This window comes from Amblyomma americanum, chromosome 1 (assembly GCF_052857255.1).
Source record: "Amblyomma americanum isolate KBUSLIRL-KWMA chromosome 1, ASM5285725v1, whole genome shotgun sequence".
NCBI classification, from domain to species: Eukaryota; Metazoa; Arthropoda; class Arachnida; order Ixodida; family Ixodidae; genus Amblyomma; species Amblyomma americanum.
The window spans coordinates 167,261,235-167,289,153 of NC_135497.1; the positions used below are offsets into that span (position 1 = coordinate 167,261,235).

Genomic DNA, 27,919 nt, shown 5'->3' on the forward strand with positions numbered 1-27,919 from the left:
TTTTGAGTAAAATGTAAGAAAAACCATTTTTATCCCAGCTTGTAAATCACCTGAAGAAATTTAATATCTCGTCTCCGGAACAGTTGGACTTTCCGCCTAATTTTATAAATGAGTTAGCTCTAATCTTGATCACTGATCAAATTAAACCTGCCATTGACGCTGGTTAATAAGCCAGAGCATAATTCATCTACTTTTCCAAAGCTTTTGATTTAGTCAATCATAACATATTATTCAATAAATTACGAGCTACTGGCGTTAAGGAGCCTTCACTTACATTAAGTCGCGACTATCTATAATATAGAGAGCAAATAGTATACGTCTTTCATTGTTTTTTCATCATAAAGCTACATTCGTATGCCTTGTATGTGTAAACGACCTCTCGAATGTCTTGACACTTCTCTATTCTATTATATTCTGATGACACAACAATTTCCTGCGCAGGTAATTGTTTACATTCATTGATTGACCTCCTTAAAAATGATGCCTCTAGAATTTCCGAGTGGTGCCGGACTAATATACTTCGCATTAAGACGCTGAAATCGAGCTTTGTTTTATTTTCTTCTCTACAGGGACGCAGGGCTATTCACCGATTTGTTATTCTCAACTCTACTGTCATCACGGCCATCGAACAAACTGTCTTTTTTGGTGTCACCAGTGAAACGTACCTAAAATTTTGAGAGTGCGTTTCTTCTGCAACAAAAAGAAAGCGGTCTGTGGAATAAGAATACTAATCAAAGACCGACCTTCCTTCAATCTGCGCACACTAATTTCACTTCACCACGTCTTCATTCACAGTAATATCGCTTGCTCATTCACATTCATATCACCTCATCCCGGGGAAACGCACTACACATTTATCACATCTTCAGAATATCCAAAAGTAAGGTACAATAATTATGACTTTTAGTCATTTCATATGCAGTGCATGAGGACACACAATATATTGTCAATCTCTAATTGAATATTCTCTTGGGATATCAGTATATGAATTTCACAACAAAATGTTGCCGTTTTCCATACTTACACAAATCCAACTTCCTAAACTCCAACAAAGGCGGTTTGCACCTGAAAACTACCTATTACTTTGTGGGAAGCCTGCTAGATTCCCGCCGTGGCGTCTGCGCGGCATCCCGCGTCGCTCTCTTTCCCTTTCTCCCGCCTCGGGCGGCGGAGAGACGGCTGGTGGCTAATCGCTGTCATTCGGCCGCAGCTCCGCCCCCGGCTTCCCAAGGGCCTTTGCCATTGGTGACTTTTGGCGGGAATTCGGGACCCGTTTGGGGTGGTCGCGCGACCGTCCGAGCGGGGCCCGGAGAGAGAGAGAGACCCCTCCGAGACAGCGTAAGGTGCGTACGTTACTGTTCGTCCGGGCCGGCCTCTGCCGTTCGGACCAGTTCCTACTCGAGCTCGCCAGCGTGGGTCCTTGATCCGCCGCGGCTCGAGCCTGTCCAGGGGTCCAACGACCTCTGACAGGCGCACCTTGCGTTGACTGCCCACTCTCTCTCGCAAACGGCCCATCGGCCGACACGAGAGAGATCACAGCAGTGCCGCCGGGACAATCTCCTGCAGCGGCGTGCTAGCGGCGCGCATTTCTCTTGTTGCCCCGAGCGCGCACCGGAGCCTTGCTCTGAGCGCGCCCCGGGACGGGGTGACTGTTGAGTGTGTGTATGTACCGCTGGAGGACGGCGTCAATAAACGTCTCCTTCGTGAACTTGGAGGCCTGTTTCTTGCGGCGAGCCGCTCTCCTCTCTTCAGAGGTTGAACGCCGCCGCAGCGGTGCCCCAGGGTGCGTGTGGTGACGGCTGATCGGGGCCCTTGGCTCGCGCGAAGCTCGAACCCGCGGTGGGTAGTGGCCTGTGCCTACTGAGAAACCCACAACTGGCGCCCAACGTGCTAAGTCACTGGCTCTTAGCCTTTGATAGCACATTTGCCGAGCAGGTCGCCTTGACGATCACGCTTGCGCACCATGTCTGCCACCCCCATCGGGGCACTCGGCAGCTACGTGTCGGCTCCCTTAGGAGACGTAGCGTCCTTTGATCCGTTGGCGGCTGTTTCTTCGAATAGCCAAACACCGTGGTTGGCCGCGGCCCCCATTGGGGCATACGGCGCTACAACCCCCAATGTCGATCACGCAGCTCCCATTGGAGCTGTATCGGGAGCACCCTGCGGTGCACCCGTCAATCACATGCCTCCGCTGTGCGTGCTTTGCGCCCCGTGCGAAAGCGGTGCGTGCGACGCTGCCGCAACCGGCCGTCCTGCACAGCAGCAGCCGTGCCCCGCGAGCAGTCAATTCCGCTCTGGGAACGGTGAGGCGCTGGCCAGGCTCCCTGTGGAAACCGCGCCGCTCATCGAACTGGGCGCCTTGCCTCCTGCGTTCGTGCAGCCCGCCCAAGCCTCCTCTGAGGCCGGAGCGCAGTCGCTGCCCAAATAGCGCGGACCCGAGTTCAGTTGCTAGGGTTCACGCTGGGCGAGGGCTCCATTGAGCCCGATGCGGACAAACTCCGAGCCATACTCGAGTTTCCCGTGCCCAAGGACGTACGCGGCCTCCGCCGTTTTCTGGGAATGGCCAATTTCTATCGGTCGTTCATCCCGTCCTGTGCCCGCGTGCAGGCACCCTTGACCAAGCTCTTGGGAAAGACTGCCGCGTGGCAATGGGGGCCTGAGCAAGAGCGATCCTTTCGCCTCCTGTCTAGTGCCATTGCCGAGACAGCGCAGCTCAGGCTACCCGACCTGACCAGACAGTTCGTAGTCCAGACTGACGCGAGCGATCTGGGTTTAGGAGCAGTTCTCCTACAGGATTTCGATGGCGTGCTGCAGCCGCTGGCCTTTGCCAGCCGCTCCTTGCTACCCTCGGAGAGGAATTATTCCGTGACCGAGAAGGAGTGCCTCGCCATCGTGTTTGCACTGCGGAAATTCGACGTCTACCTTGACGGAACGCAATTCGTGGTGCAGACAGACCACAGTGCGCTCAGTTGGCTGATGCGGCTCCGCGAGCCTGCGGGTCGGCTGGCGCGCTGGGCTCTCCTGATACAGCATTACGACTTTTCGGTGCAGTATCGAAAGGGGAGCACGAACGTGGTAGCTGACGCGCTATCCCGTGCCCCACTCGCCAGCGGCGCCTTGACGCCAGCAGGCGGAGCGGGCGAAAAAGCGGACGAGCCGCCGGGCGGCAAGGAGGGGGAGCCCGCAAACGGGCTAACCCATTCCGCTAACCAGGCAAGCAGCGCTTCGCAAAGCGGGCGAGAGGCAAAGCTCCGCGTGAGCGCCTCGGAGACGCCGTCGCGAGCGGAAATTTTGGCTGCAAACCTGAAGGGGGACGAGACCAGGCCCCCCTCTGGGGTAACAGGAATCGTTTTCAGCCGGAAAGAGCTGCTGAAAGCCCAGCAAAATGACCCCATGTGTCGCGAGATGAGCGACGGTCTCAGGGAGACGGAGCGCCGGGACGCTACTTGTATTGTAGCGGGCGCAGGGGGTGAAAGCCAGCGTGTGTCGCGGCGAGCCCCGGGGGATTCATATTTGCTGGGCCATGACGGGCTCGTGCTGAAATACATAGCCACCGATGATGAGTCCATTGACCCGTTCAAGGTGGTTATCCCCAAAAGTCTGAGAGGCGCACTGTTGCGATTTTCTCATGACGAACCACTGGCCGGTCACCTGAGTGGCTCCAAAGTTTTTGCAAAACTGAGTCAATCGGTGACGTGGCCCGGCATGAAGCGTGACATTTTCCGCTATTGCCGTTCCTGCCATGTCTGTCAAGCGGTGAAGTCAAGGGGCGGCAAGCCGCCCGGAATGATGAAACCAATTGACAGTGTGCGTCCGTGGCAGATGGCCACCTGCGATCTGATGGGGCCTTTCCCCAGGAGTAAGCAGCGCAAAGGCACAACTGGTGCTGCGGAACGCAACCGTACCGAGCACCGGTACAATCTGAGGCGACGGTCACCGATGTGATTGATGCCGGATGGCGGACTCTTCCGCAACCGAAGGCACGCAGCCTCAGCTAGCTGGCGAGCTTTCTCGCCGGGCCCTACCCCAGGTGAAGCACGGCGATTTCTTTTTTTGTTTTGTTTTCCGCATGCTCAGTTCCAGCCTTGTGCAGTTATTTAGTCGTTTGTTTGTTTTAGTCAGTCTTTAACATGTTTTTGTTTCCAGTTTATTCGTTGTTTCTTCTAACGTTCCGAGATCTGTACATATGTAATATACGTTTGCGTTGGCGTTCAGTTTTTTTAAACCAGACTTGTACATATGTAAAGTTCAGCCTACTCGCGATTGCACTTTTCTTGTAGCGCAGAGATGGCCTTTTTTTTGTACAGCGCGCCTTCTTTGCATTTATGTTCTGACCCCACGGGTGCGGCGAGGAAGAACACGGGACCGGTTGGTTCGCGGAGGGGTCGGCGAAAGTCTCCCCTTCCGGCTGGGGAGTGGTTTGCTCGTTAAGGAGCGAGTGTCTCGCGGCATGGTCTTTGTGTGGCTATGGGGAGCGCGAAGAGTGCGTCTGAAGAGTGTGTCCTTTGACCCCTGCCACGGCGCCTCGGAACGATTCCGACAAGCAGGTCGTTGTGACTGATCAATGTCCGCTTCTGTGCCGGTGCGTGCCTGGGATGATGTGCGTGTTCCCAAGATCAAAGGCAACGCCGAGAGGGGTGCAGGAAAGACAGCACCCTTTCCCGTGCGGGTCCTCTTCGGGATCGTCGAGCGTCGTCAACGTCCCCATGCTCAACTTTGATGACCTTGTGGAGAACATGGGACCGCCGTCTATTAAATCGTCCACCGGGACCCGGAAGGCAGCAAAAGCGTGAGTTGGCCGCCGACAGGCCCAATGGGCCGCGCCATCGAACATTATGAGGCTGCAGGCCACCTGTAAGCTGGCCTTGTGTACAGTGTACAGTGTAGTTAGTTTTGTCTCCTTGGAACGTATGCAAGTGTTGTTTGTTTTCTGTTCTTGTTTGTTGGTCTTTTGAGTTTGTGGCTGGAACTGAAGTGTGGTAGTTTTATGTGGATTAATTTTTTGTTTTTTTATTTTGCCGCATGCTTTCGCCGATGGGTAGGAGGGCATTTAAGGAGAGGAGGATGTGGGAAGCCTGCTAGATTCCCGCCGTGGCGTCTGCGCGGCATCCCGCGTCGCTCTCTTTCCCTTTCTCCCGCCTCGGGCGGCGGAGAGACGGCTGGTGGCTAATCGCTGTCATTCGGCCGCAGCTCCGCCCCCGGCTTCCCAAGGGCCTTTGCCATTGGTGACTTTTGGCGGGAATTCGGGACCCGTTTGGGGTGGTCGCGCGACCGTCCGAGCGGGGCCCGGAGAGAGAGGAGACCCCTCCGAGACAGCGTAAGGTGCGTACGTTACTGTTCGTCCGGGCCGGCCTTTGCCGTTCGGACCAGTTCATACTCGAGCTCGCCTGCGTGGGTCCTCGATCCACCGCGGCTCGAGCCTGTCCAGGGGTCCAACGACCTCTGACAGGCGCACCTTGCGTTGACTGCCCACTCTCTCTCGCAAACGGCCCAACGACCGACACGAGAGAGATCACAGCACTGCCGCGGGGACAATCTCCTGCAGCGGCGTGCTAGCGGCGCGCATTTCTCTTGTTGCCCCGAGCGCGCACCGGAGCCTTGCTCTGAGCGCGCCCCGGGACGGGGTGACTGTTGAGTGTGTGTATGTACCGCTGGAGGACGGCGTCAATAAACGTCTCCTTTGTGAACTTGGAGGCCTGTTTCTTGCGGCGAGCCGCTCTCCTCTCTTCAGAGGTTGAACGCCGCCGCAGCGGTGCCCCAGGGTGCGTGTGGTGACGGCTGATCGGGGCCCTTGGCTCGCGCGAAGCTCGAACCCGCGGTGGGTAGTGGCCTTTGCCTACTGAGAAACCCACAACTTTAAGCAAAAACTAACTATGGCAAACGCAACCCTGGTTTTTGCGTTACATCCCTGTGGAATACCGTCCCGATTTCACTTAAAGAATTTAGCTTACTACGCCTGTTTAAGAATAATCTGCGCTCTTTTCTTCTTTTCTTTATTTTCTGGGTAATTAATTGTCCGCCGGGTTTCTTTTTCACAATTTAAATAAAATCCATACTAATTTCTTAATTCATCCTCCTCTTCAATGTTGCGTCTGATGTTTTTTTTTAAATCGTAGTTCCCTATTAGAAAGTAATTAGACAGTCGTGGCAAGAGATCCCTACATCGATCTTTTACTCTGGGACCGCACTTTCTGCATTTTCAGTAAGCGTTGTACTACCATTGCTGAAATTAAAACCTTCAGAAAGAAAAAAAAAACTTGCGCGGCCGACAGTTTTTACCGCAACGCTGTGCCTAGCATACACATTGGTACCCATGAAAAGAATTCGAGACACTGTGCTCCATTCTGCAAATAAGATGGACAGCGAAAGCAGTTCTTAGGCGTCAAGCTTCTTAGGAGGAGGCAAAAAAATTTTTGGAACCTTGAACTTTCTTCTTTTGTCAGCTTGAGTAACCAGCTTTTTTCAACTCGTCAAGCTCGGTTAAACTCAACCGTTCTTAACCGAGAGCCTCCGGCTCATCAGGCCGGCAAGCTTGTGATTCCCACGAGCTTACGGCAGCGCGCCGAGCCAGCATCGCCTGTGCGTCACAGGCGCGCTCAGCCGGCGTTCCTCTGAGATCACGCGAGAGCGCCGGGCCGCTGCTTATTGGAGGACTTGTGCAAAAATTGGTACAGCTCGCTGTGGCAGTAGCGATGTGCATTTCGGAGCACTTTCTTTAGTCGCAAATAATTAAAAAAAAATTGCATAAGCATGAGTTTCAGTCATATTGGCGGTTCTCTCTCTTTTGAAAAAGGAGAAAAATTGCATTATTACTACGGAGTTGGTCCCATAATACCACAAGTCGTGTCGGTTGTCGCGACGGCAAAAATTTTGGTGAAGTAGCGACGGAGCCAGTTCTCCCCCAGCGTCAGAAAACCGTGCGCACTACAGAAAACGCAGACAAGATTTCTTGTCGGCGAGAAATATTTTTAGTGTATGAAAAGAATTCGTGCTGTTAGGACAAATATCACTGTCGCTTTTTTTAACGGGGTTACTTAGGCATAAACCAAATAAACAATTTTTTCTCCCTCTGACTACACGCAAAATAATGTTTACACTTACAACACTCCTCTTAATTGCGCAGCGCTTGCTTCCACCAGCTATTGCATCGCATAGAGGGTACAGACTCGGGAGGTAAAGAGAGCAAACGGGAAAGGTAAAAGCCCGAGAAAAAGAGGGCGAAGCCATATTGATTTCCGTTGCGCCTGTCATGACCGTGAGCACTGTAAAACCTCGATACATTTTTGGCGGCAAAGGCTCTTCATGAGCTTATATACCGGGTGATATCGTTTAGCGTTTAAAGATTTTTATTGGAAGATTTACGAAAGATGCGTCGGTATGGTCTGTGCAGGTGCATTGTGGAGCAAAGCGGACGTTGTGTACGCAGCAGAGCTCAATAATTATACGATTCATTAAATAAAATTAACGGCTCATTTTTTTGTTTTCGATTTCATGGGCCATGATTATATTGCGCAAGTGAAAGCTGTCGACAACGAAGGTGCGCCCAGTTTTTTTTTTAATCTTCTTATTCAGCAATGTGGTTCAAGACACCGAACATCAAAAATACGGATTTTAAAGCTTGTTGAGTTGGCTTTCCCGCATTGCATATTATAAACTGGTGTCGCTACGCGTGATATCTTCATCGAAATTAAGTCAGCTTCTTTCAGACTATGTCGCTACGCGAGATATCTTCATCGAAATTAAGTCAGCTTCTTTCAGACTATCAAATACACAAACGGAGTCTGTATTTGTTGCGTAAAAAGTGTTAGCGACGCCATTTTATAAATATGCAAAGAGGGAAAGCCAACACAACGGGCTTTCAAATGAACATACAACTATTTGATGTTCGATATTTCGAACTACATTCCGATTAAGAAAATTTAAAAACATGCTCACTTCCGATGTTTAGGGCTTTCTATTTCGCAATATGACCTTGCCTCCTGAAATCACCGAAATGAAAAGAATATTTCTTAATTTTATTTATTTAATCGTTTAATTATTGCTCCGAAACACGTACGCATTGTCCGCCTTGTTGTGGAATCCACCTGCCCAAAACCATACCGACGTATCTCTCACAGTTTTTGAAGTAAGAAACCTCTAAATGTTAAAAAAAAAGTTAGGGTTTCACCACTGTTATACCCAAAGGTCGAGCGATAGCTCTCGCTTGGCTAGACAGACGGTCGCGACTATTCTTCCATGGCTAATGGGGCAAGCGCGGCTCCGAGGCGTTTATATACGCGGCTTACGTTGACGTCACGTCACGTCAAAAGACAGTAGCGCCGCCTTTCCGGAACTCATTTAAAGTGAAATGTCAAAGGCCAATGGTCAGAGGTCAAAGGTCAAAGGGCAAGCCACAAGGTGCACCTTTGGTAGACATGGTACACCATAGGATTTTAAATTGGTTAAACCTATTATATAGGGCACCGTGGGGGCTCAGTGTTTATGGCGCTCGGCTGCTGACCTCAAAGACGCGGGTTCGATCCCAGCCACGACGGTCGAATGTCGATGGAGGCGAAATTCTAGAGGCCAGTGTACTGTGCGATGTCAGTGCACGTTAAAGAACCCCAGGTGCTGAAAATTCCGGAGCCCTTCACTGAGGCGTCCTTCATAGCGTAGCCGCTTTGGAACGTTAAACCCCCACAAATCATAAACCAAACCTATTATAGTTCAAAAGCATTCACAAATACCCAAGGTCAAATTGTGCCAATGGCCCGGGACAAATTTGGGGGCCGCAATCGTGTCGGGCACACTCAATTATGGTTGGACATCGACTTTGGTCCAAATCAGGCAAGGTCAAATTTCGGGGGTGGCCCGGGACAAACTTTCAAAATTACCCGGGCTAAGGTAAAGGTCAAAGGTCAAGGTCGAAGCTCAAGCCGTCATGGTGGATATGGCCACCATGGTGAATCGTGGTAGCCATGGTATACCCCGCTGCTATGCGCAGTTGGCAAAATGATGCTGTTGCTATGCTGGCTTATCAAGGTCAGTCAAGGACAACGATCGCACCGACACGGACGCGACACGGGCATCGACACTTTTGCATCTAGTAGAGTTATCGCTCTAAAAATACCCTGTAAGTAGCGTTGTCCGCCGTTAGCGTTGCACAGCGCACGCGGCGTTGCATTGTGGGCATTGTGGGAGGTCTCTTACAGACAGGCAGCAGTGAGACGGGCCCTGCGTCGCCGGGCGAAGAGCAGGGCTGCCCGGGCTCGGCGGCGCACGAGCTGACGTCCGACACGAGGCTGGCAGCCGAGCCGCAGAGGGACGAGCCGGCCAGCGTGGGCACCACGAAGTCGATCGGACGCTCCTGCCTGCGAGCGCCACACAAGCACCGATTCTGCTCGACACCGCCAGGTCCGTTCGACGGTTGGGACGCTGCGCTTGGTCGCTATTCTCTGCAGCGGCTGGTGAGTGCCGGGTGATCGCTCAGCACTGCGCGTTCTTGTGCAGGGGCCTTGTGCGAGCCGTTGGTCTAGTAACCTGCTGGCTGCCTTGTTTGTTTGAGGAATTTGTGACACGCATCAACGCGGGTAAAAGGCAGTAAAACAGAATTATGAATTATTATCGTGAGCTCGACAAAGGTTCTTTAAAAAGATTAATTTTATTTTCTAACTAATCTACAGACCATATTTGTATTCTTATTTTCATAACTCACTGTAGATTTAATTCCTACGGCCGTGGTAACAAAAACCTTAATGAAAACACACTTGCGCACTGTCACCTGGAGCTAATTATTGTGCATTTACACTATGAGTTTTTCTCTACGCAATACAAATTTGGTTTTAAAAAAAAAAGCTCTAGCGGGTAAATAATACGAGCGCATTCGAGGGTAAATTTATCTACAGAAGGTAAGTAAAAGGGAGGGTTCGAATTTGCGTGTACACTGTGCGCCGTATGCACAGTGTGGTCCCCCCCCCCCCCCCCTACGAAATTTCTCGCTCAAAGGAGCTAAGAGGGGAGAGGGGGAGAGAAAAGCTGCCTCTCTATAAAGTCCGCCCAAACTAGAAGGGCTTTGTATTCGCAGCTGAGTCACAGCTGTAATATTTGGTAAAGCTCAGAACATACTACAGACGAACCCGGATGCATTCAACTTGAATGTGATCGTGAATAGTTCGATATATCGACAATTCGATATATAAAATAATGGCAGTAGACAAGCTTATCTGTAACTAGAAATAAGACCAGACTGAACCCACACTAGTGACTCGCTTCTTGCAGTGACGTGCCGCCCACCGGCGTGTTGGCAGCGCACCGCTCGCCAGGCATTCGTAGGCCTAACGTGCTTCGCATCGAAGCCGCAGTGAACGGTGCTTTGGAACTAGCCACGGCCTATCATAAGATTTCTAACCCTGTTATCAGTACACTCTAAATACAATAATATAATTGAAATTAAGGTGCAGTTTGCTTCCGCAACGCGTTCGGCAGCGAAATGAGCGAAGCACGCCAGACGAGAGGCGCCACCAGGCTTTACTTAGGTTGGCTTCACCGCATGACAGGAGTGTGGTGTGGAAAACGAGGTGAGACCAAAGGCCAGCCTCCAGCGCACCCTACGGTCACCTCGGCATGCGGTTTCACAGCGCTGCCAGCAGGAACTCAGGGCCGCGCAGCCTGCCCTATCCGCACGAGAAGTGATCGAAGAGAGCCATTAGCAGAAGCGCCACTAGCAGGGACTTGACACTTCGTTCGACACACCGACTGTTCCGCTGAACGCGAGTTCGATAGATGAGAGAAATGATGCGATGCTTTTGGATGGGATTTTGAAGAGGACGCTCTGACAATTCGGTATAAACAATAATTTCATATATCCGAGTTCGACATATCCGGTCTCGACTGTAGTAGGATAAGCATCCAAGCTTGTGCTAAGCTGTTTCTGGAATAAAAGCCGTGTATGCATAAGTTGACACAAATAGAAATAAAATAGTAATGAGATTAAGATAATTTATTACTTTCCTGAAGATGTGTTCGTCAATGAATTTCTGCCTGATCGCCTAAAGCATTTGCGCAGTTGAAACTGCATATCTGTGATGTCGTTCTTGGTATTAAATCACAATTCTTCTTCTTTAATGATAAATTTCCTAATTTAGAATTTACCGATCCTCTCCTTCACGCACTAAACTAACGCTCCTCATATAACCCGTGACGTCAGGGTCTACAGCTATCAGCTGTGTGTGTCTTCAGCTCTGCTTTCAAATACGGCGCTTGCAGACGAAGAGGTAAAAGATTTAATCGTGAGAAAATATTCTTACAAAATACGGGCCTTCTATTGTTGGAAAAAAAAAATCATCCTGTATAGGAATATTTTTTCAACCAAGCAGGGTGTATAAAAACAAAAAAAAATCATGCGCTCTGACGAAGATGAAGCTGGCTGCTGTGTACATTCATTTCTTAAAGCTGAACTTTACCTAACCTCTTGGAGCATTGATGGAACGCGCACTTATTGCACTGAGAAGTTGCAAAGGGCCAAGAAAAACACTCAATAATTTATTTCGAAAAGATGTTGTGTGCATTAAGTCTTTAATTTCTTACCCGTGCGAAATAATCACGCGGTACACCTCAGGAGATGGAGACAGCGGCAGACGGCACGCGCCAAGTGGGGCTCTGTTTTTTGGGCATGGACTCCTAGGTGTCGCTGCTTGCTACGCATTGTTTTGAGAACAAAACCCATTCGTACCTCGTTGGACGCTGTCCTATACTCCATAATCTAAATCCTTTTTTCGCATCTCTTGTATTTAAAGCATAAACGCTAATTCTATATTAGTCAATTCAGAAAACAAAAAAGAGCATCCACTCGCTACTTCGGTGTGATCCACACACAACTGCCCACAGCTGGCTCCTACTAAGCGGAGATAGGTTCTCAATTAGCGGTTGTGGCTAAACATGCATGAAAACCAAAGCTAGGAGCGCGTGCGTCACAGACTAAGCATACGTCAGACGCCGAGGGCGAAAGCACTTGCCATGAGAACATGTTGAGACGCCAGCGCTACTAGCTTTGGTTGAACCAAGGAAAAGGTGCAGCGCAAAAGCATGCAACCACACAAGAAGAAGGGACAAGACACAAGCGCTGTGTCTTGTCCTTTCTTCTTGTGTGGTTGTATACTTTTGCGCTGCACTCTTTCCTTTGTTCAGAATGCACCAACTAGCCCAAAAAGAAGTTTTACTGAAGTAGCTTTGGTTGCAAAGAAAAAAGCGAAGACAAAAAGGGTTTTTTTTTAACACTGGAAGTCTACGCTTAATTGGTGATTTTCATTCAAGCAATCAAGGTGAACGATTGCTTCAGACTAGCGCTGGTCCACAGAAAGCTGAATCATTCTTGGAGACAACTCTCAAAACGATCAAGAAAAGCCTGCATTGGAGCTGGCATTGGGATATCTTGCATATTTTGCTAATTATCTGCACTACGCCTCGCTAATGTGTGGCAGGGTTGTGAAAGTTACAGCTGACGTGAACAAATCAGGGACTGCATTCTATCTAAGAATTGATCTCACGGAGGAATGGCGTGTGCTAGACCGGCGCCTTGGCTTATCGTAAGCTTATCGCCATCATGGTCCCAGGCGTGAGGCACTAACGAACCGTTATTCCGTGCGAACAAACTTGAGCTGGACCTGTTATCTCTTGACGTGTGGAGTATCCTCAACGCCGCATAGCATGCTTATGAACCACGAAATATGAATGGAGTGCATGGTTGACGGGGAAACGTGCGCTATATGAATGAAAAATCTCATGTTGCTACATTGGACTACGTGACAGCGACAGTGGTCGAAATGAAAATGTGGAATTTGCTTCCGCTTTGATTCAATACCACTGCTTTTTGTCCTCGGAAGTGAACTCGCGTGTAGTATCGTGGACAAGATATATATATATATATATATATTCTGTCGTGGCGTGATCACCTGGTTAATCCACTATATTAATTTGCAAGCACTCACCGGTATACCCTCTCACTAACCCAACCACCGCAACAAACCAGTAATTCGGCAAGACAAAAGCAAAGCGTGTCGGCATCGCTATAGCGACATGACGAACAACTACTGTCGCCGCTGTCGAGACGCTCTTTCGCGGCCTGCGCCTAGACAGCGGCTTAGTCTCCCGCCGGTGAGAGCCTTACGCGATGCAGCCGCCGTAGAAGTGTGGCTCGTTGGTGCCGCGGCGCAGACTGCGTCGGGACGTGGGCGACGGCGTGTTCCGCGGCTCGTTTGGTCCGGCCACCGCGATGGACACCCTGGGCGAGCGCCCGCAGTCCAGCCGCTCGTAGGTGCCCTGGTCGGTCGGCTGGACATCCGCCTTGCGCCGGCGACGCTGCAGCAGGCAGGCCACGCTCAGAGCCAGCAGCAGGCAGGCGGCCGCAGCCGCCAGGGCGCCCGGGAGCGCAGCGCTCTGCAGGAGTCCGGCCGAGCCTGCGGGAGGTCCGCGCGTGGGCGCGCCGAGCTGCTTCAGGCTCCGAGTTTGTGGCCCGCGCCTTCACGGCTACTGCATTGCGTCCATTGCCATGCCGGTTCCGGCCGTGGCATCCCACCCTATAGTATAACCAACCACTGAATTCATATTTTATGTCGCTGAACGAGAACACAAGTTTGTGCGACGACCATGAACCGCCGATAGCCAGACGCAGAGGGGGGGCATTTCGCTTTCTTGTCGGTACCTCACTTTCAGGTAACACTCAGAAACTATGCCGAAGGGTATATGGTTGCGGAATTCGGAGAATCAGTACCGACATCCTCGTCAATCGCGGAAAATATTCATGACTGCCTTTAAAGAGACCGTGAACGGGTATTGCCCATGCCATTACAACATTTGCCCCTATCCTGGCGTCTTAAAATTTAAATGTTTCAGAGCTCTGACGACACGCCTGTAAATATCCCCCCCCCTTCCTCCATTTACTTTCCGCACCGTTTTTTTTTTCAATAAATATAGAAACAGCTCCATCATCGCAAGAGATGTCAGCTTATGTTTAAAATTGCGTGTCTCTTTTTCATCGGGATGCATGCAAATGTACGCGCGTGTTTCCGAAACGTTCGGAGACCGAGAACAAAAACAAAGAACAGACGGAGCTGATTGCACAGCATGACATTATAAAGTTCTCGAAATAGCTCCTTGACGACAATTATAGGAAGTCATATTTAGTAGGACGCCCTAAACTAAAGGGTATCAAGAAGTCAAGAATATTACAAACTTCGTGTTTATTGAGATTGAGCTCATTACAACAATGAGCGAAATCCTGAGAGAAGAGCGCAAAAAAATGACAAAAGGTGGTTGATAAAAATTCATGCGGCTCTCGTTGCATTCAACTATTGTTTGTTATCCGGACAGGTTTTTGAAGAAGCAACAGCAAATCCCTGGCGAAGGGCTAGCCGAAGGGCCCTGAGAGACGCGCATTGCTCCGCTGAGCAGAAAAGAAGGCCCGCGGCGCTGCCAGGCAAGACCAGTGGCCCCGCCTGAGCTTTTAAGCTCTTGCGAGCGCAGCGCATAATCAGGTGTTTGTGGAAGGTGCTACGATAAGCAAAACTGCAAGAAAGGGGAATCTTTGTTGTCATCTTTTTCAGAAATGTGGCGAGACGCCGACTTTCCTAAATAATGCGCGGGAGCAATGATCTCAAGTTCGCAGGACGCAGTTGTCGCAAGGTGCCAAAATATGCGAGCGCTGAAAGAACTACAAGCTAAAATTATGCGGATTAAGTCCGCTTACCCTCCAGGGGCTAAGGACTGAGCCCCGACTTGATGCCCCGCAACTGGCCCGGAATTCTCGCGACCGGCTGCCTTTTCAGTTGCATACTACGGAGTCATAAGCACACTTGATGAGGTCTTCGGACTGAAATATTCTACAGTTACTCTCAGTATCTGGTTTCACCTTGCCAAATGTGGTTCTTCCAAAAACACATGATACTATGATACTAATATTAAACGAACGCCTATAACACCTACACCACGTGTTCGTGAACAAGTTTAATACAATTTCAAGTAAGCAACGACACCTTTCGCAATTATTGTCGCTGGAGTTGCTGGACATGCGGGCATTAAACCGAAAATTATAATTTTTACACGATGATTTGACTAGTTGTTATAAAACGTCTGAATTATTTAGTTTCATAATTGTGTTCTTTTTTTTCACAATTGAGGAAGGTGGTCATTCTGTAAGGGTAGTGCATTTTCAAAAATCTGCGGAGGAAGCAAATGCTTCAAGATGTACGCCAGGACACCCGCCTAAGGCTCAGCCTTAGACCGGTCGTGTCACCTGGCAGAAAATGGGAGAAAAAAAAGTGGCAGGGTTCAATAACATAGTTAAGCCGAGTAGACGCGCGAAAGAATGCGTTTATCCTGGTTGGCTCATGGTTTTGCTTTGCTGTGCCGTCGGCACGTCTGACGACGATATTAGTTCGATAGCAGCGTTAGTTGATGAAGACGACGATGTGCGATGCACAGCGTGAGAGTGTGTATATTATTTCGATAGTAGTATTACTTGATGGCGCCGACGATGTGCAATGCGCAGCCCGAGAGTGTGTTGTAGTTTAACACGAGGCGTGATTGGCTGCGGCAACAGCGTAGTGCTCTCTCGCAGTGGCCAGCGACGCTGATATGTTTGCGCCGCCGCTGGTTCGAATTCCACTCGCGGCAATATTTATTTTATTTCTGCGGGTTGGCCAAGGTCACCCTCAAGGTCAAGGTTCACAAAAACTTTGTTGTTGGGTTTGACCATGTGAAGAAGTGCTTTCGCACTAAAAGTGCTGAGAAACAGCCGACCTATGGATCAAGGTCGACCACAGACCCTAGTATATTTCTCCTCCATCGAAATGTGGCCACCACAGACTAAATAGAAACCTGACCTCGTGCTTACCAGTAGAAAGCCACAGCCACCAAGCCACCGCTGCGAGTACAGAACAAACCGAATGCTATGCGAAGAATAACATGCCGTGCTGGGCTTTTTTTTTTTTTCAGCCGTGCTTTCTGCATGCGCCACCAAAGCGATGGTATCTTCAAACGATATGTACTACACCCAACGATTAGAGGAGAAAACTCGCGGTCCTTTTGGCAAACATTCGAATAGAACAGGTAGTTCGCTCACAATCTACAGACCACAAAAATGCTAGTAAGCACAGTCAAACGAGCTGTAAGACTTTCCTTTACAGCTCTGCGCCAACCTCCGTATTTGATGCTCTTCATATCACTTTTTAATCCTGAATAATACTTTTTAATGCGAATTTAAATGTTGTGTACCTCAACATTTAAATGTTGAGGCACATATCGCGCCAAAAAAAAAAAATTTATACCACACAATCAGTGCAATATTGCACATCGCTACAAAAAGAGCCATAGTACCATAGAACAAAACTTTCCAGTAAGCTATTTCGACACGCTTTACCATGACTTTATAATACGGAAAAGGTCTGAGAATGCAGCAAGAGAACACCTGCTTCCCAAACTCCTCCCTTCGCGGAACACTCGTACAGTCATCGACAAAGATTTGCGGGATGCGGATTCACAGGAAAAAAAAAAAGATATTGGGTTGCCTCGCGAAAAGAGCACGCATATCTCCTCATGCGACTATGGTTTTCTTTGACCTGCTTTCAGTGACTGCGCAGAAAAATATTCTCTTACCGCGAATCCACATGCCGCAAACTTTTTGAATCGTTTCTGCGCAGGTTGTGCTCAATGGGACAGCAATGAGACACGCACCGCTAAGCCAAATGAAAGCAGCAAGCAAGAGAGAAAGGATTCTATTGTCATCAAGGCGCTATGATAACAATCGGTATGCATCGAAACAGACACTGAACGCTTATTTGAAAAACGGAATCCCTGACTTCGTTGCTAGCATATGAATGACTGTTCATCGCGTTACTACTTTTTTTCGTAAACTTTATTTCTGGAAAGTTAGCCGGCGTCTTGTCGGTGTTTTATTGATGCCCGGCTAAGTGTATAATGAAGTTCGTAGAAAATCACTCGGGCTAAGATGAAGATAGCTATATTTTCAACGGTTATCAGATTTAAAACAAAGGAGCAATAAAATAAAAATTCAGTTTCCATTAAATAAAGTAGAGAAGCGATTGAGTAAGTTCTGGTAAAATGATATTCCCTTTCCATCGCATGCTAACCTTTTGTTTTCTTCCTTTTAAAAGGCGAGCATCGACATGCCCACGCGCACACACACAACAAAAAATTGCATATCGTTGATGCCAGCGCTGACATCAGGTATAGACCCGCCCGCTAAAACATAAAGTCAGCAAAGCACCAAAGGCTCTAACGAGTGCAACCATAAAGAAGAATATAATGACATCGACGGTGCCAAATTACATCCTTAATATTATTTGTCCCATTGAAAGCCCAATGCCCCTGTCCAGGACAGCAGGGGAACGGAGATGAACAAAAGCAGTGCGCAAAGGTCGGCGCTTTGAAATCGGTCACCTTCGTCCGAGAAATAGAGAGGGGCTCTTAGAGCGCGCAATCGCTTCTTGCTATTTTCTTCTTTTGTCACGGCGGTCCTCTGGGAACGAGCGGAAAGCTGATCTTCATTACGTGCGCCTGGCTATGCAATTTGCTGCGTAGGCCCCTCAACCTTTTGCAATCCGACTCACGGCTTTTGCATTGTGTATACTGCTCTTTTGTCATCGAGCCTTCTTCTCCAGCCAGAACTGATCTCCAAATTAGCAGTCAGTGCTCCCCTCCCTTCCCGGTTTTAAAAAGGCCGCTCCCTTGTAACCCCAAAGGGGGTAAAAAAGGCAGTGGTTGCTGCTGCCAATGGCGGCAAGGACTCGAACTTTATTTCCTCGAAGGATTTTAGTGCACACATGGGGTGACGTAAACAGCGCTAGTAACGTCACTTATGCAAGGAAGAACTGGCCATCATTCACAGCTAGCAGAGATGGTTGCAAACAGTAGAGAAACGTTTATGCACGTTGATTAGAATTGGCGTATATAAGAACCACCGCAAGAACACAAGCAGTCGAACATCACAGCCATTGAGACGCTGCAGCGGGTCAGTATGGCAGGAAGAGGAGGAGAATGTGAGGAAAGTAAAAGAGCACGTATTTCTGCAGCAGTCGCGTCCAGCATTTTTTTTTGTATGTACGTGGCCGCCAATTTTTCTTTGTCCTTTTATGCCCTTCCCCTGCAAAGTGGTCGACCGGGCTCGAGTCCGGTTCGACCCCACAACGGCTCTGCCATCTCCGCTTTGTTTCACTGTCTTCTGCGAAGAACGACGGAAGGATCCAGCAGAGGGCTTTTGCATCAGCGAGGCTCGCAGCGAAGGTTCACGGTAGAAAAGGGCCAGCCGAGGACTGGGCGTAGTGAGAAGGGGTGGAGAGTGAGCCCCATTCTGGGGACAATGCATCATCCTTGGCCGCGCCCGTAAGTAACATGCCGGACTTGAGCCACCGGAGCGAGCCAGACAGTGTGCCGTCTGCAGTGAGAGTGTCGCGGCCTGAGGGGTGCCAGATAGAAGCGCCGAGGGCCTTTCGTCCGTTCTGCTGAGAAATGCATTACGCTACCCCCCGAGCTTCGCTCGCGAGGCCCAGCTGCAAAAAGAGAAAATGAGAGCCGACACTAACTTTCCCAACTCCTCTCACCTTGTTTAGGCCAAGGAAGAATGCTGCGTAAGGCTAAAGATTTATAAAACAAGGCGCAAGAAGGCCACCCCTTTTTCCACCACAAGCGAAAAGTGATGTGTGCAGGGTGAAACCGACTCTCGCGCAATTAACTAGCCTGGCAGTTTCACTTAATTTTGGCATTTCGTGGCAAACTTTAACTTAAATTTCGTTCGGTTCTTTCAATGCTTTGTAAGAATCTTTTTAATAGGATTTCACGCCCGTGAAAGCATGGATATTTTATGAATATTTTCATGTAATAGACAGTGAACGCGAGCATCAATAATAGTTATTTAAAATTCATTGTCACGTTTCTTTCTGTGCTAAGTTCACCATTTTAAATGCGCACGATGTAAGAAGTCTACCTCTCCACGTCAGTGCCTATGACATAAACTGTCCTTCCTATTCCCACAATCCGTTTAGAATCGGGCTCACGTAACAGTATGACGGACACTAAAATCACCCTTACTGAAGACTTTACAGCTGCAAGAACAGTCGCTCGTTAAACGCTTCTTGAATTTGCTAAAAGCCTTCCCGGTGCTCCAAAGCACAAATTGCGCTACAAGTTGAATATTAGTGACATCTGCTACATGTATGACTCGGCCACGGACGCTATCGTAAACACTGCGACACACAGGGCAGGCTCTGGCTCCCCCGCAGCCGATTGCGAACCCGGCACATCCTAGGCACACGTGCGGGGTAGTGGTCGGGCATCTAAAGCCTTTGTATCAGTTCTTTTCGCTAACATGAGAAGTGTTCTTAACAAATATAACTCGTTATCATCAGCTATCGACGCGTGCTCTGCAAAAATTATTGCTCTAACCGCGCATGTCCGTGATTCTGATATCTTTCTTAACGCTCATCGTTTTGCAATCCTTCGTTGTGATCGTGGAACACAGAGAGACGGAGGCGTGCTGCTGGCGATTTCAAACGATATCACTTCATCGTGTGTGCATGTTCAGGCTGACTTAGAAACGGTATGGGCAGCGATAACGCTTAATCACCAAAGAGCCATAATAGGAGTCTGCTATCGCTCACCATCATCCTCCCCAACCTTCTGCAATGAACTTCATAATGTCATTTATTCTTTCACTACATGTTTTCCCGCATCTCGGATATTTTTACTAGGTGAGTAATTTTCCCAACATCACTTGGAGCTCCGACATTCCCAATTTGTCGCCATTCTCGTCTCTAGCTAGTGAATTTTTGGATGTATGCTCAGTTTTCTCATTACAGCAAATGTGTACGCAAGCGACAAGACTAACAGCTAATGTTGCCAATACACTACACTTAATCCTAACTAGTCGACGCGCAATAGTTTCACCTATAACTTATCTGCCTGGCCTTAGCGATCACTCTCTCCCTAATTTTTTTATTAAGTTAACTTGTCCAGAATCTAACGAAAAGGTAACAGTGATACGCTATTATAAGCGAGCCAATTTTCAGCACTGAGCACTCTTCTTTTATTGACATTTTTTCTTGATGGCTTCGACAATCGTACTGTTCAATCTAACTGGAACATGTTTTTGGCCAAAGTAAGCCAGCTCACTGAACGGTTCATTCCTCAACGCACCATCATCAACCACACTAATGCTCCCTGGTATAGCAATCATATCAAGCGCTTATCCAATAAAAATAAGCGGCTTTATCGTATCGCTAAGCTTTCCCCCACTAGAGAGCGATGGGATTCGTACTCGGCTGCATCTGCGGCATACGTGCAGGCAATTAAAGACGCAAAGAAGCACTTTCAGTCACAGATTCTTCCGTCTATGCTCACAACAAATATTAGAAAATTTTGGCGCGTGATTAATCCCACGACTGATGAAAATATTGTCCTCAGCGAGTCATCTGGTGGCCCTATTCCTTCAGACTTTGTTGCCTCAATTCTTAACCATTCATTTGCTGAGAACTTTTCTGTCATATCTGCTGCACACATGCCTACAACTCATAATCACCATTACGCAACTATGTCGCCAATATTATTTGATAGTTTTGGTGTCATTAAACTTATTGATAACCTCAATCTTCATTCTGCCCCAGGTTGTGATCTTATTAATGCTAAGTTTTTGAAAAACACTTCAGCCTATGTTTTCATTATGCTAACAAAAATTTTCTAACAATCTTATGCCCAATCTATCCTACCGAGAGAGTGGAAAATTGGGAAGGTGATTCCAGTCTACAAGTCGGGTAGCAGAACATCTCCCCTCAACTATCGTCCCATCTTTCAAACTAGCACATGTTGAAAAATGTTTTAACATATAATATTTACAAATCTTGTCAATATTCTTGAATCAAACGCTTTCTTCTCATTGGCACAACACGGTTTTCGAAAATTTTACTCATGCGAAACTCAACTAATATGTTTTACGCATGCATTACACCGTATTCTTGACCAATCATCACTAGCTGACTGTATATTCCTAGATTTCAGTAAAGCTTTCGATAAGGTATGTCACAGACTCATCTTATTGAAACCCAATAGCCTTAATATTGATCCTAATCTACTGAAATGGATTGAGTGTCTTCTCCTCACTCGCTCACTGTTTGTTACCGCTAATGGTTTTAATTCCGGTTTTACTGAAGTGCATTCAGGTGTTCCTCAAGACTCAGTCCTTGGGCCTCTTTTGTTCTTAATCTACATCAATGATCTTCCGTCTCTTGTTAACTCTCATATCCTTCTGTTTGCGGATGATTGCGTTATTTTTAGAGAAAGAACCGATACTAATGACAGCTGTCTACTTCATTCTGACCTTACTACTGTAGCTAACTAGTGCAAGAAATGGTCAATGCAACTAAATATTAACAAATGCAAAGTCATGCATGTTTCAAGAAAATCTACCGCCCCGTCTTCGTATTACATTGATAACATTTCTTTAGAGTCTGTAACATCATATAAATACCTTGGCGTTAACATCACTGATAACCTAAGCCGGTCTCTTCACATCAAACTCGTAATCAAGAATGCTAATCGCATGCTAGGTTACTTACGTCGCAATTTTTTTTTCAACGTTTCTCCTTCTTTGAAACCTTTGCTAAATAAAACACTAATTCGCTCCCAACTGGAGTATGCAACTTCAGTCTGATCCCACTTATGTCATTCATATTAATGTTCTTGAGATGGTTCAAAGTAACTGCGCGTTTCATTATCACTAATGACAACCGCACTGCAAGTATAACTAAGATGAAATCTAGTCTTTCTCTTCCATTGCTGTCATTTCGTCGCAAAGTGTCTCGTATAGCTTTGTTTCACAAATTGTACCATCACCCCATACTGCGCAGTCGCCTTATCCCACAGCCATTTCATGTATCGCATCGTATTGATCAACCTCATAAAGTCGGTTTTGATTCTTGTAATACCAAATATTTTTTCTCATTCATTCTTGCCACGTACCTCACGCGACTGGAATCACCTTCCCGCAGATATTGCCGACCCTAATAATTACGAGACGTTCCGCAAAGCCATAGATAGCATTGTATACTCCGGTATTACTTAAATTTGTCTCTCTGCTGTATTTTTTCTAATTTTATTCTTGTTTTTCTACTCCCCCTCTATAATGCCTCTGGCCCTGAGGGGTACAATAAATAAATAAATAAATAAATGAATAAATAAATAAAGTCAACCACTTAAAAGATATTGGTAGCGGTTAATGTCTACCACTCTTTGCATGAAAAAAAGGTATTTCAGTTATCATTCGCGTCTTAATACTATACAATACACTTTTCCTATAGGCACCTAATTTTTGTTGCGTGTTTTCTTTTTTCGAATGATGCGTTAGACACTAGAATACATAAATCACCGCGTGGTATTGATCTACGGTCGGTAAATAATTTGTAATTAAATTTCTTCTCTCATGTTGTTCCGGTTTCAGTTTCATCAACCGAACGAAGGCTGTGCCTTGTAGTTGACCTTTAGGTCACGTGAGCCACGAAAAAAACTGCAATATCAACGGTGATCCGTAGTTTTAATTCCCTGCAACACTTACTTAAACCAGCCTGCTTCAAGAGCTGAAATGACAACAAACGACGTAGAGGCAGCTATTCTGGTCTTTTTTTTTCATGCCTCACGTGACCTAAAGCCCAACTACACGTCACAGCCATCGTTCGGTTGGTGAAACCGAAACGAAAACAGCCTCAAGAAGAAATTCAATTATCAATTATTTAGTGGTCGCAGGCGAATATCACGGGTGATCCGTGTGTAGTAATGTCTAACGCATCATTTGACAGAGTAAAATATACTAGCAAACATTTGTGCCCATAATCCTATAAGCGCCATAGTTGGGCTCTAAAAGAACGCTGAAAGTGTCGCAACACAGAAAAAACTCGCATTACACAGTTACTGCCCTTCTGCGAGCTCTGAGCACGGTATTGTTTCGATCAAAGACGACCGGCACGGCGCCTTTCAGAGCAATCACTTTCGCTTAGAAAGAACAGAAGCCTGCCTGCAGGAGCTGAACTGTTCAGGCAACGGCGATCAAGGAGGCTTTGAAGGAAGTGAAAAGAAAGCTTGTTCAGGAAAGATTCACCTCCTGAAATTCAATCGTTGGAGTTCCGCTACGCCAGCAATAGGCTCAGTCGGTTGGGCACATATCTTAATAAAAGACACTGGGTTTAACCACGCGTTTATTTCCATTTAAAGAAAGCTGGCTACGAAGTCAGGCGCCAGAACATCTGCTCCGCGTCTTTTCTCTCTCTCTCTCTCTCTCTCTCTCTCTCTCTCTCTCTCTATATATATATATATATATATATATATATATATATATATATATATATATATATATATATATATATATATATATATATATATATATATATCCTTCATATGTGTTCGATTCTTTGGAGTGCTCTGGTCTCTGGCTCTCTTAACAGGATTTAGGCAGCTTGATAGTTTCTTTGGTGAAACTTATTTATTGTGGATCGTGGAACTCCCTCAGGAAACGAAGCACCGAGGAAGAAATATCGGACTGGCGCAAGTGAAGGTCCCGTTTGCTGTAGCACTGACAAACTCGAGTGCCGGCCAGCTGACGTCCCGCTTATAGCAAAGTGCAGTGATAAGGCTTCTCCGCATGGTGAGGAGTAGGTCCGCTGAGCTCTCTTTGGTACTTTCGGCAGCACACGAGAAGCCTTATTCGCAGACTTGAAAGAGATGGTGCGCTTTGTGTCTAACGGAACGTGAAAAAAGCGTAATCAACCGACCGGCTCATTTTAAGTGACGCTATGGAGAACTTTAAAGTAGAATTTTGCCCGTAGGTATTAACAAAAAAAATTAAAAAGAATCAGTTCTACCTACACGCTTTCCCGTTAAGTACTGAATAAGGGCTCAAGGTGAAGCTTTTGGTAAGTGGAGAGAACAGCAGAAAGGCTTGGAAAAAGTTAAGCGTATATTCACACACAAAAAAAAAAGCATTTTACAGGGAACCGTAACTTACTCGTGTTACGTCAAGTGATTATTACTTTGAACGCGTAGCCACAGAAACCACAGATCGCAAAAGTGAAATTAGAGGAAGAAGTAGGCCAGAACTTCTCTTAAGAAACCTGTACAACACGTGATACTGCGTCGCAGTCTGCGCAAATAGCTCATTACCGCGCAATTCTCTTGGCGCCGCAAAGGGCACACGCGAAACTCGGCGCTTTCTGCCGGCAGCGCCTGATTTCTGCGCAACACATTTGGTGACGTTGCTCGGCGCAGTGGAGCGCAGAGCTGCGGTCTCCTTCAGGCGTCATTTGCGACGGTGGGCTACGCACACAGAAGCACGTTGCGGGTATGCAAGAACGAGCTCCTTTGTTGCCAAGCGGGGGAGGGGGGGAAGGCGCCTTTCTTACTCCTAATCACAGCGCAGATATGCCACCAGGAGGATGCGGATATCACTGTGGAAGTCGTTATTGTATGCTGAGGCAATGCGCAGGAGCCTAAGGAGTCTGAATCTTGGTCCTGGGCCGCATGGTGGCCACGGTTCTGTCGCATTAGCCACCGAGAGAGGCAGGAGAATGGGGCTTATCCCAGGCCGCGCGCGCGTTCTTTAAAACGCGGAGAACAACTCTATTCACCTGACCTAATGACTTATTCATGCCTCGGAGCCTTTGTTTGGAGACCTTGTATTATTGAACCTAAGGTTTAAAAAATCTTCAGTTAAAACATGTGTCGCAATTAAAGAGTTGACGAAGTATTATATATACTCGATTATGGATTTCTCAGCAAATGTACTAGCGACAGCAAAAGAAAATGGAGTTCTGGAGCGCGTTTTGAAACCCAGTGTCTTGAAACCTGACGTCGCAGTAAAAGTTCGCTCTTTTGGTAAATGCTAAGCGTGGCAGATTGCGTTTACAATAGTCGCAATTTTCCAACCGCAGTGTTAACCTTTCTTGCAGTAAAGCCAACAGTCGTGGTCCATTTATTCTGCTGCCGATAGCACGTATGTACACGCGCTTAACTCAGTGCGCCAAAAGCTACCGCAGGCAGGAATGCTTCGCTCTTTCTGGCCCCCCATCTAATTTTGTAGAGCTTGGCACGCATTCGAGCGCTGCATTTGAATTGCGTGTCGCTCCTTTATCTTCCGTTTGGTAAGCGACCGCAGTCCACTCTGTGGGCCAATGGCGGACGCGAGAGGAAGTGGGCGTGTAATCCCGTCGGCAGCGTAGTTCAGAGCGCTGTGTATACGGACGGGACGCAGCTGCGCACCGCGTAGTCCGTTCGCTGCGGTAGTCCATCTATTAGCAGTGACACACTGAGACTGCGACCCGTCCGCTGCCGTGACGAATGAGCCGGCGAGAGCGGTATCTGCGCTTGCTCAAGGGCGGCGCCGCTCCGGCGACCGGCGGAAGAGCCACGCGTGAGGCTCTCACTGGACGTTCGCCCATGGTCGCTCCTGTTGAGCCGTGGCCACTTATTTGTCTGCATGTTTGCTCTTGTATACTCCCAGCAGATAACAATAAAAAACATCTCCCCCCCCCCCGCGCCCCCCTCTTATTCCTTTCCTTTCAATGAAAAGAAGCGTCTATGTGAGGGAATAATGGGGAACTTGCGCTGAAGTTTGCGGTGCCGATTGCAGCGCCGTAACACACTGCCTAGCGAGAAGAGCAAGCAGTTTTGAGCAGTAGTCTTAGTACTTTTCCGCGCCACCTTGAGGCGCTTATTGGCGTGAACCTCCGCGCTCTGTCGAAGGCGCACGTGCCGTGCGTCAGCTATCTGGGCCACGCCGAGAGAAGCTGGGCAATGAATGCTGTCATCCAAACGCGGATATCTAATCGCGCAGAATGTGTTCTCGTGTTTGCAGCGGCCCAAGCGGCTGACAAAAGCAGTTTTGAGTCACCGAATGGAACAATTGCAGTGCCACCTTGGTATCGCAGGTTCCCCATAGAGACGCAGTGTTGCCGTTTAAATTTGATGGAATAGTGCAAGCAAAGTTAACCTACATGTGTTTCTCTCGCAAAGTCCACATGAGCGTGACGTGTGCTTGGCGAAACGAACGCAATCGCAGTTTGGCCGCGACTCGCAGAGAAAGCTGCCACTGGGCGAGGCAATTCTCTATTTAGCCCACGACAATCAAGTCAACTCAGTTCATCATTTTAGGCTGTAAACCATCTCAAGTTTTTTTTTTTCTCAACCTTCCAGAAGGTCTCCAAGTGCACCGCGATTTCTGCCGCTTCGCAACGGTCTCTGTCGTCAGCGGAAAGGTGCTGCAGTCGCAGAAACTTGTTTCTTTCGTTGCAAGAATGACAGACAGCGCAGCGTGCAACTGTCGTTATTGCGAAAGAGGAATTGCACAACTGCTGCCGCCTCCGTATTCTCGTTGACGACCTAGAACTTCCCCCCTCCGCAACGTACACAGTGTCTCGGAGGACACAAAGTTCTCGGAACAAGGTACCCTGACCTGTTACGTCACCGATAGGAAAAGTTGCGAGAGCGCTACCAGACTTTGGAACACCTAGAGGCTTGATCGACCGCCACTACCTTAGTGCGTGAAGAACGCTCGCATGTGCTCGCATGGGTCCCGAAATGGGTTTCTTTTTTAGTTAACTTTTTTGTTTGCCCTCTCCGTCACATTGTCTACCTCTGTACCTTGCTGCTCAGCACCCTTGTACGGTTGAGGGATTTTCTGGCTGACCTAATTTAAGAAACAGGCAATCGAATTCCAAGGGCACATTTCCTCACTGAAGATCTACGAATGCGACATCATCAGGCACGAAGCCACGGTGTAAGATTACGCCCATAATAGTCGGGGCCGAAGACCGACATGTCTAAAAGCTGTTTCCTCTGTCAGCAGCCTTTGTGGTTTAGAGTTCCCTTAACCGAAAAGCCGGTAGTGGTTTGGGGAAAAAGCGAGAGCCACGGGAACCTTTTGCCTCTTGTGGCCGATATCGATCAGGTGCGTTCGAAATGAAGACTCCGAGATTCTCAGCTGTGCGCGCCGCAGTAAAAGAAAAAAAAAGCACCTGTATCAGACGTACACAACTGTAACTGCACCAGAATGACAAGTGCGGTTTTGTTGCTTTGCTGCAAAGTTCGGCTGAAGAAGTTTTTAAGAGTTAAATAGCATTTCAGCTGAGGGGACGAGTTTGTGAACTGTTGATTCAAACCGAATTCCGCTAACGCAATGTGGTACGTAGGCCGCAGCTCGATACTGCGTCCTGATTATTTTTTTCGTCTCTCCTAAGCGTTAAAGCGAAAGATAAGAAAGGCCACCCCATATGTCCGTTAAGAAACAGTGTAGCAGCAAAGACAAATATACGCTTCTGTGGCGCGAATAGCCACGGTGTTTTAATTTTCTTGCTTTTTTTCGGGCGCTACACGAGGTTCCAGTGGAATAATAATGAGCTCTTGACACAGCAGACATCTCATTTTAATTAGAATGGCCACCGATTACATCAGCACCGAGAAGTGAATAAATTTATTCCTTTCACTGTTTCTCCCACAACTCATTTGCAACTTAAGCTCCTTATAAACAGTCTCAGCGCAGCGAAAAATTCTGACTAAATTTCTGCCGGCGTTAAGCCAGAATATTAGAAAAATGCGCAGAGCGACTTTGCTCGAGGCAGTGATGTTCTTTCCTTGCAATAGTACGCCGTTCCATAAATGTCAAACAAGGCAGCCTTCGACGGCACGACCTGTTACTTATCCCTTATATATATATATATATATATATATATATATATATATATATATATATATATATATATATATATATATATATATATATATATATATATATATATATATATCGAAAAAGGCTGGTCCTCCAGCCGAGACGTCGTGAATTAAATCCTGTTGTGTTTCTTCAATGTTCGGTGATTATATATATAAGACATGAACT

The 27,919-nt window shown here is 47.7% G+C and overlaps 1 protein-coding gene across 1 annotated transcript in view; it reads right to left on the reverse strand.

The window, feature by feature from the left end:
- LOC144114146 (synaptotagmin-15-like) overlaps positions 1-27,919 on the reverse strand; it is a 215,223-nt gene that overhangs the window by 71,143 nt on the left and 116,161 nt on the right. The window contains exons 2-3 of the mRNA XM_077647664.1: positions 13,145-13,433; positions 9,190-9,350 (exon numbers count right to left, since the gene is read on the reverse strand). Of these exons, the coding sequence (XP_077503790.1) occupies positions 9,190-9,350; positions 13,145-13,433 (450 nt within the window). The remainder of the gene's footprint in view (positions 1-9,189; positions 9,351-13,144; positions 13,434-27,919) is intronic.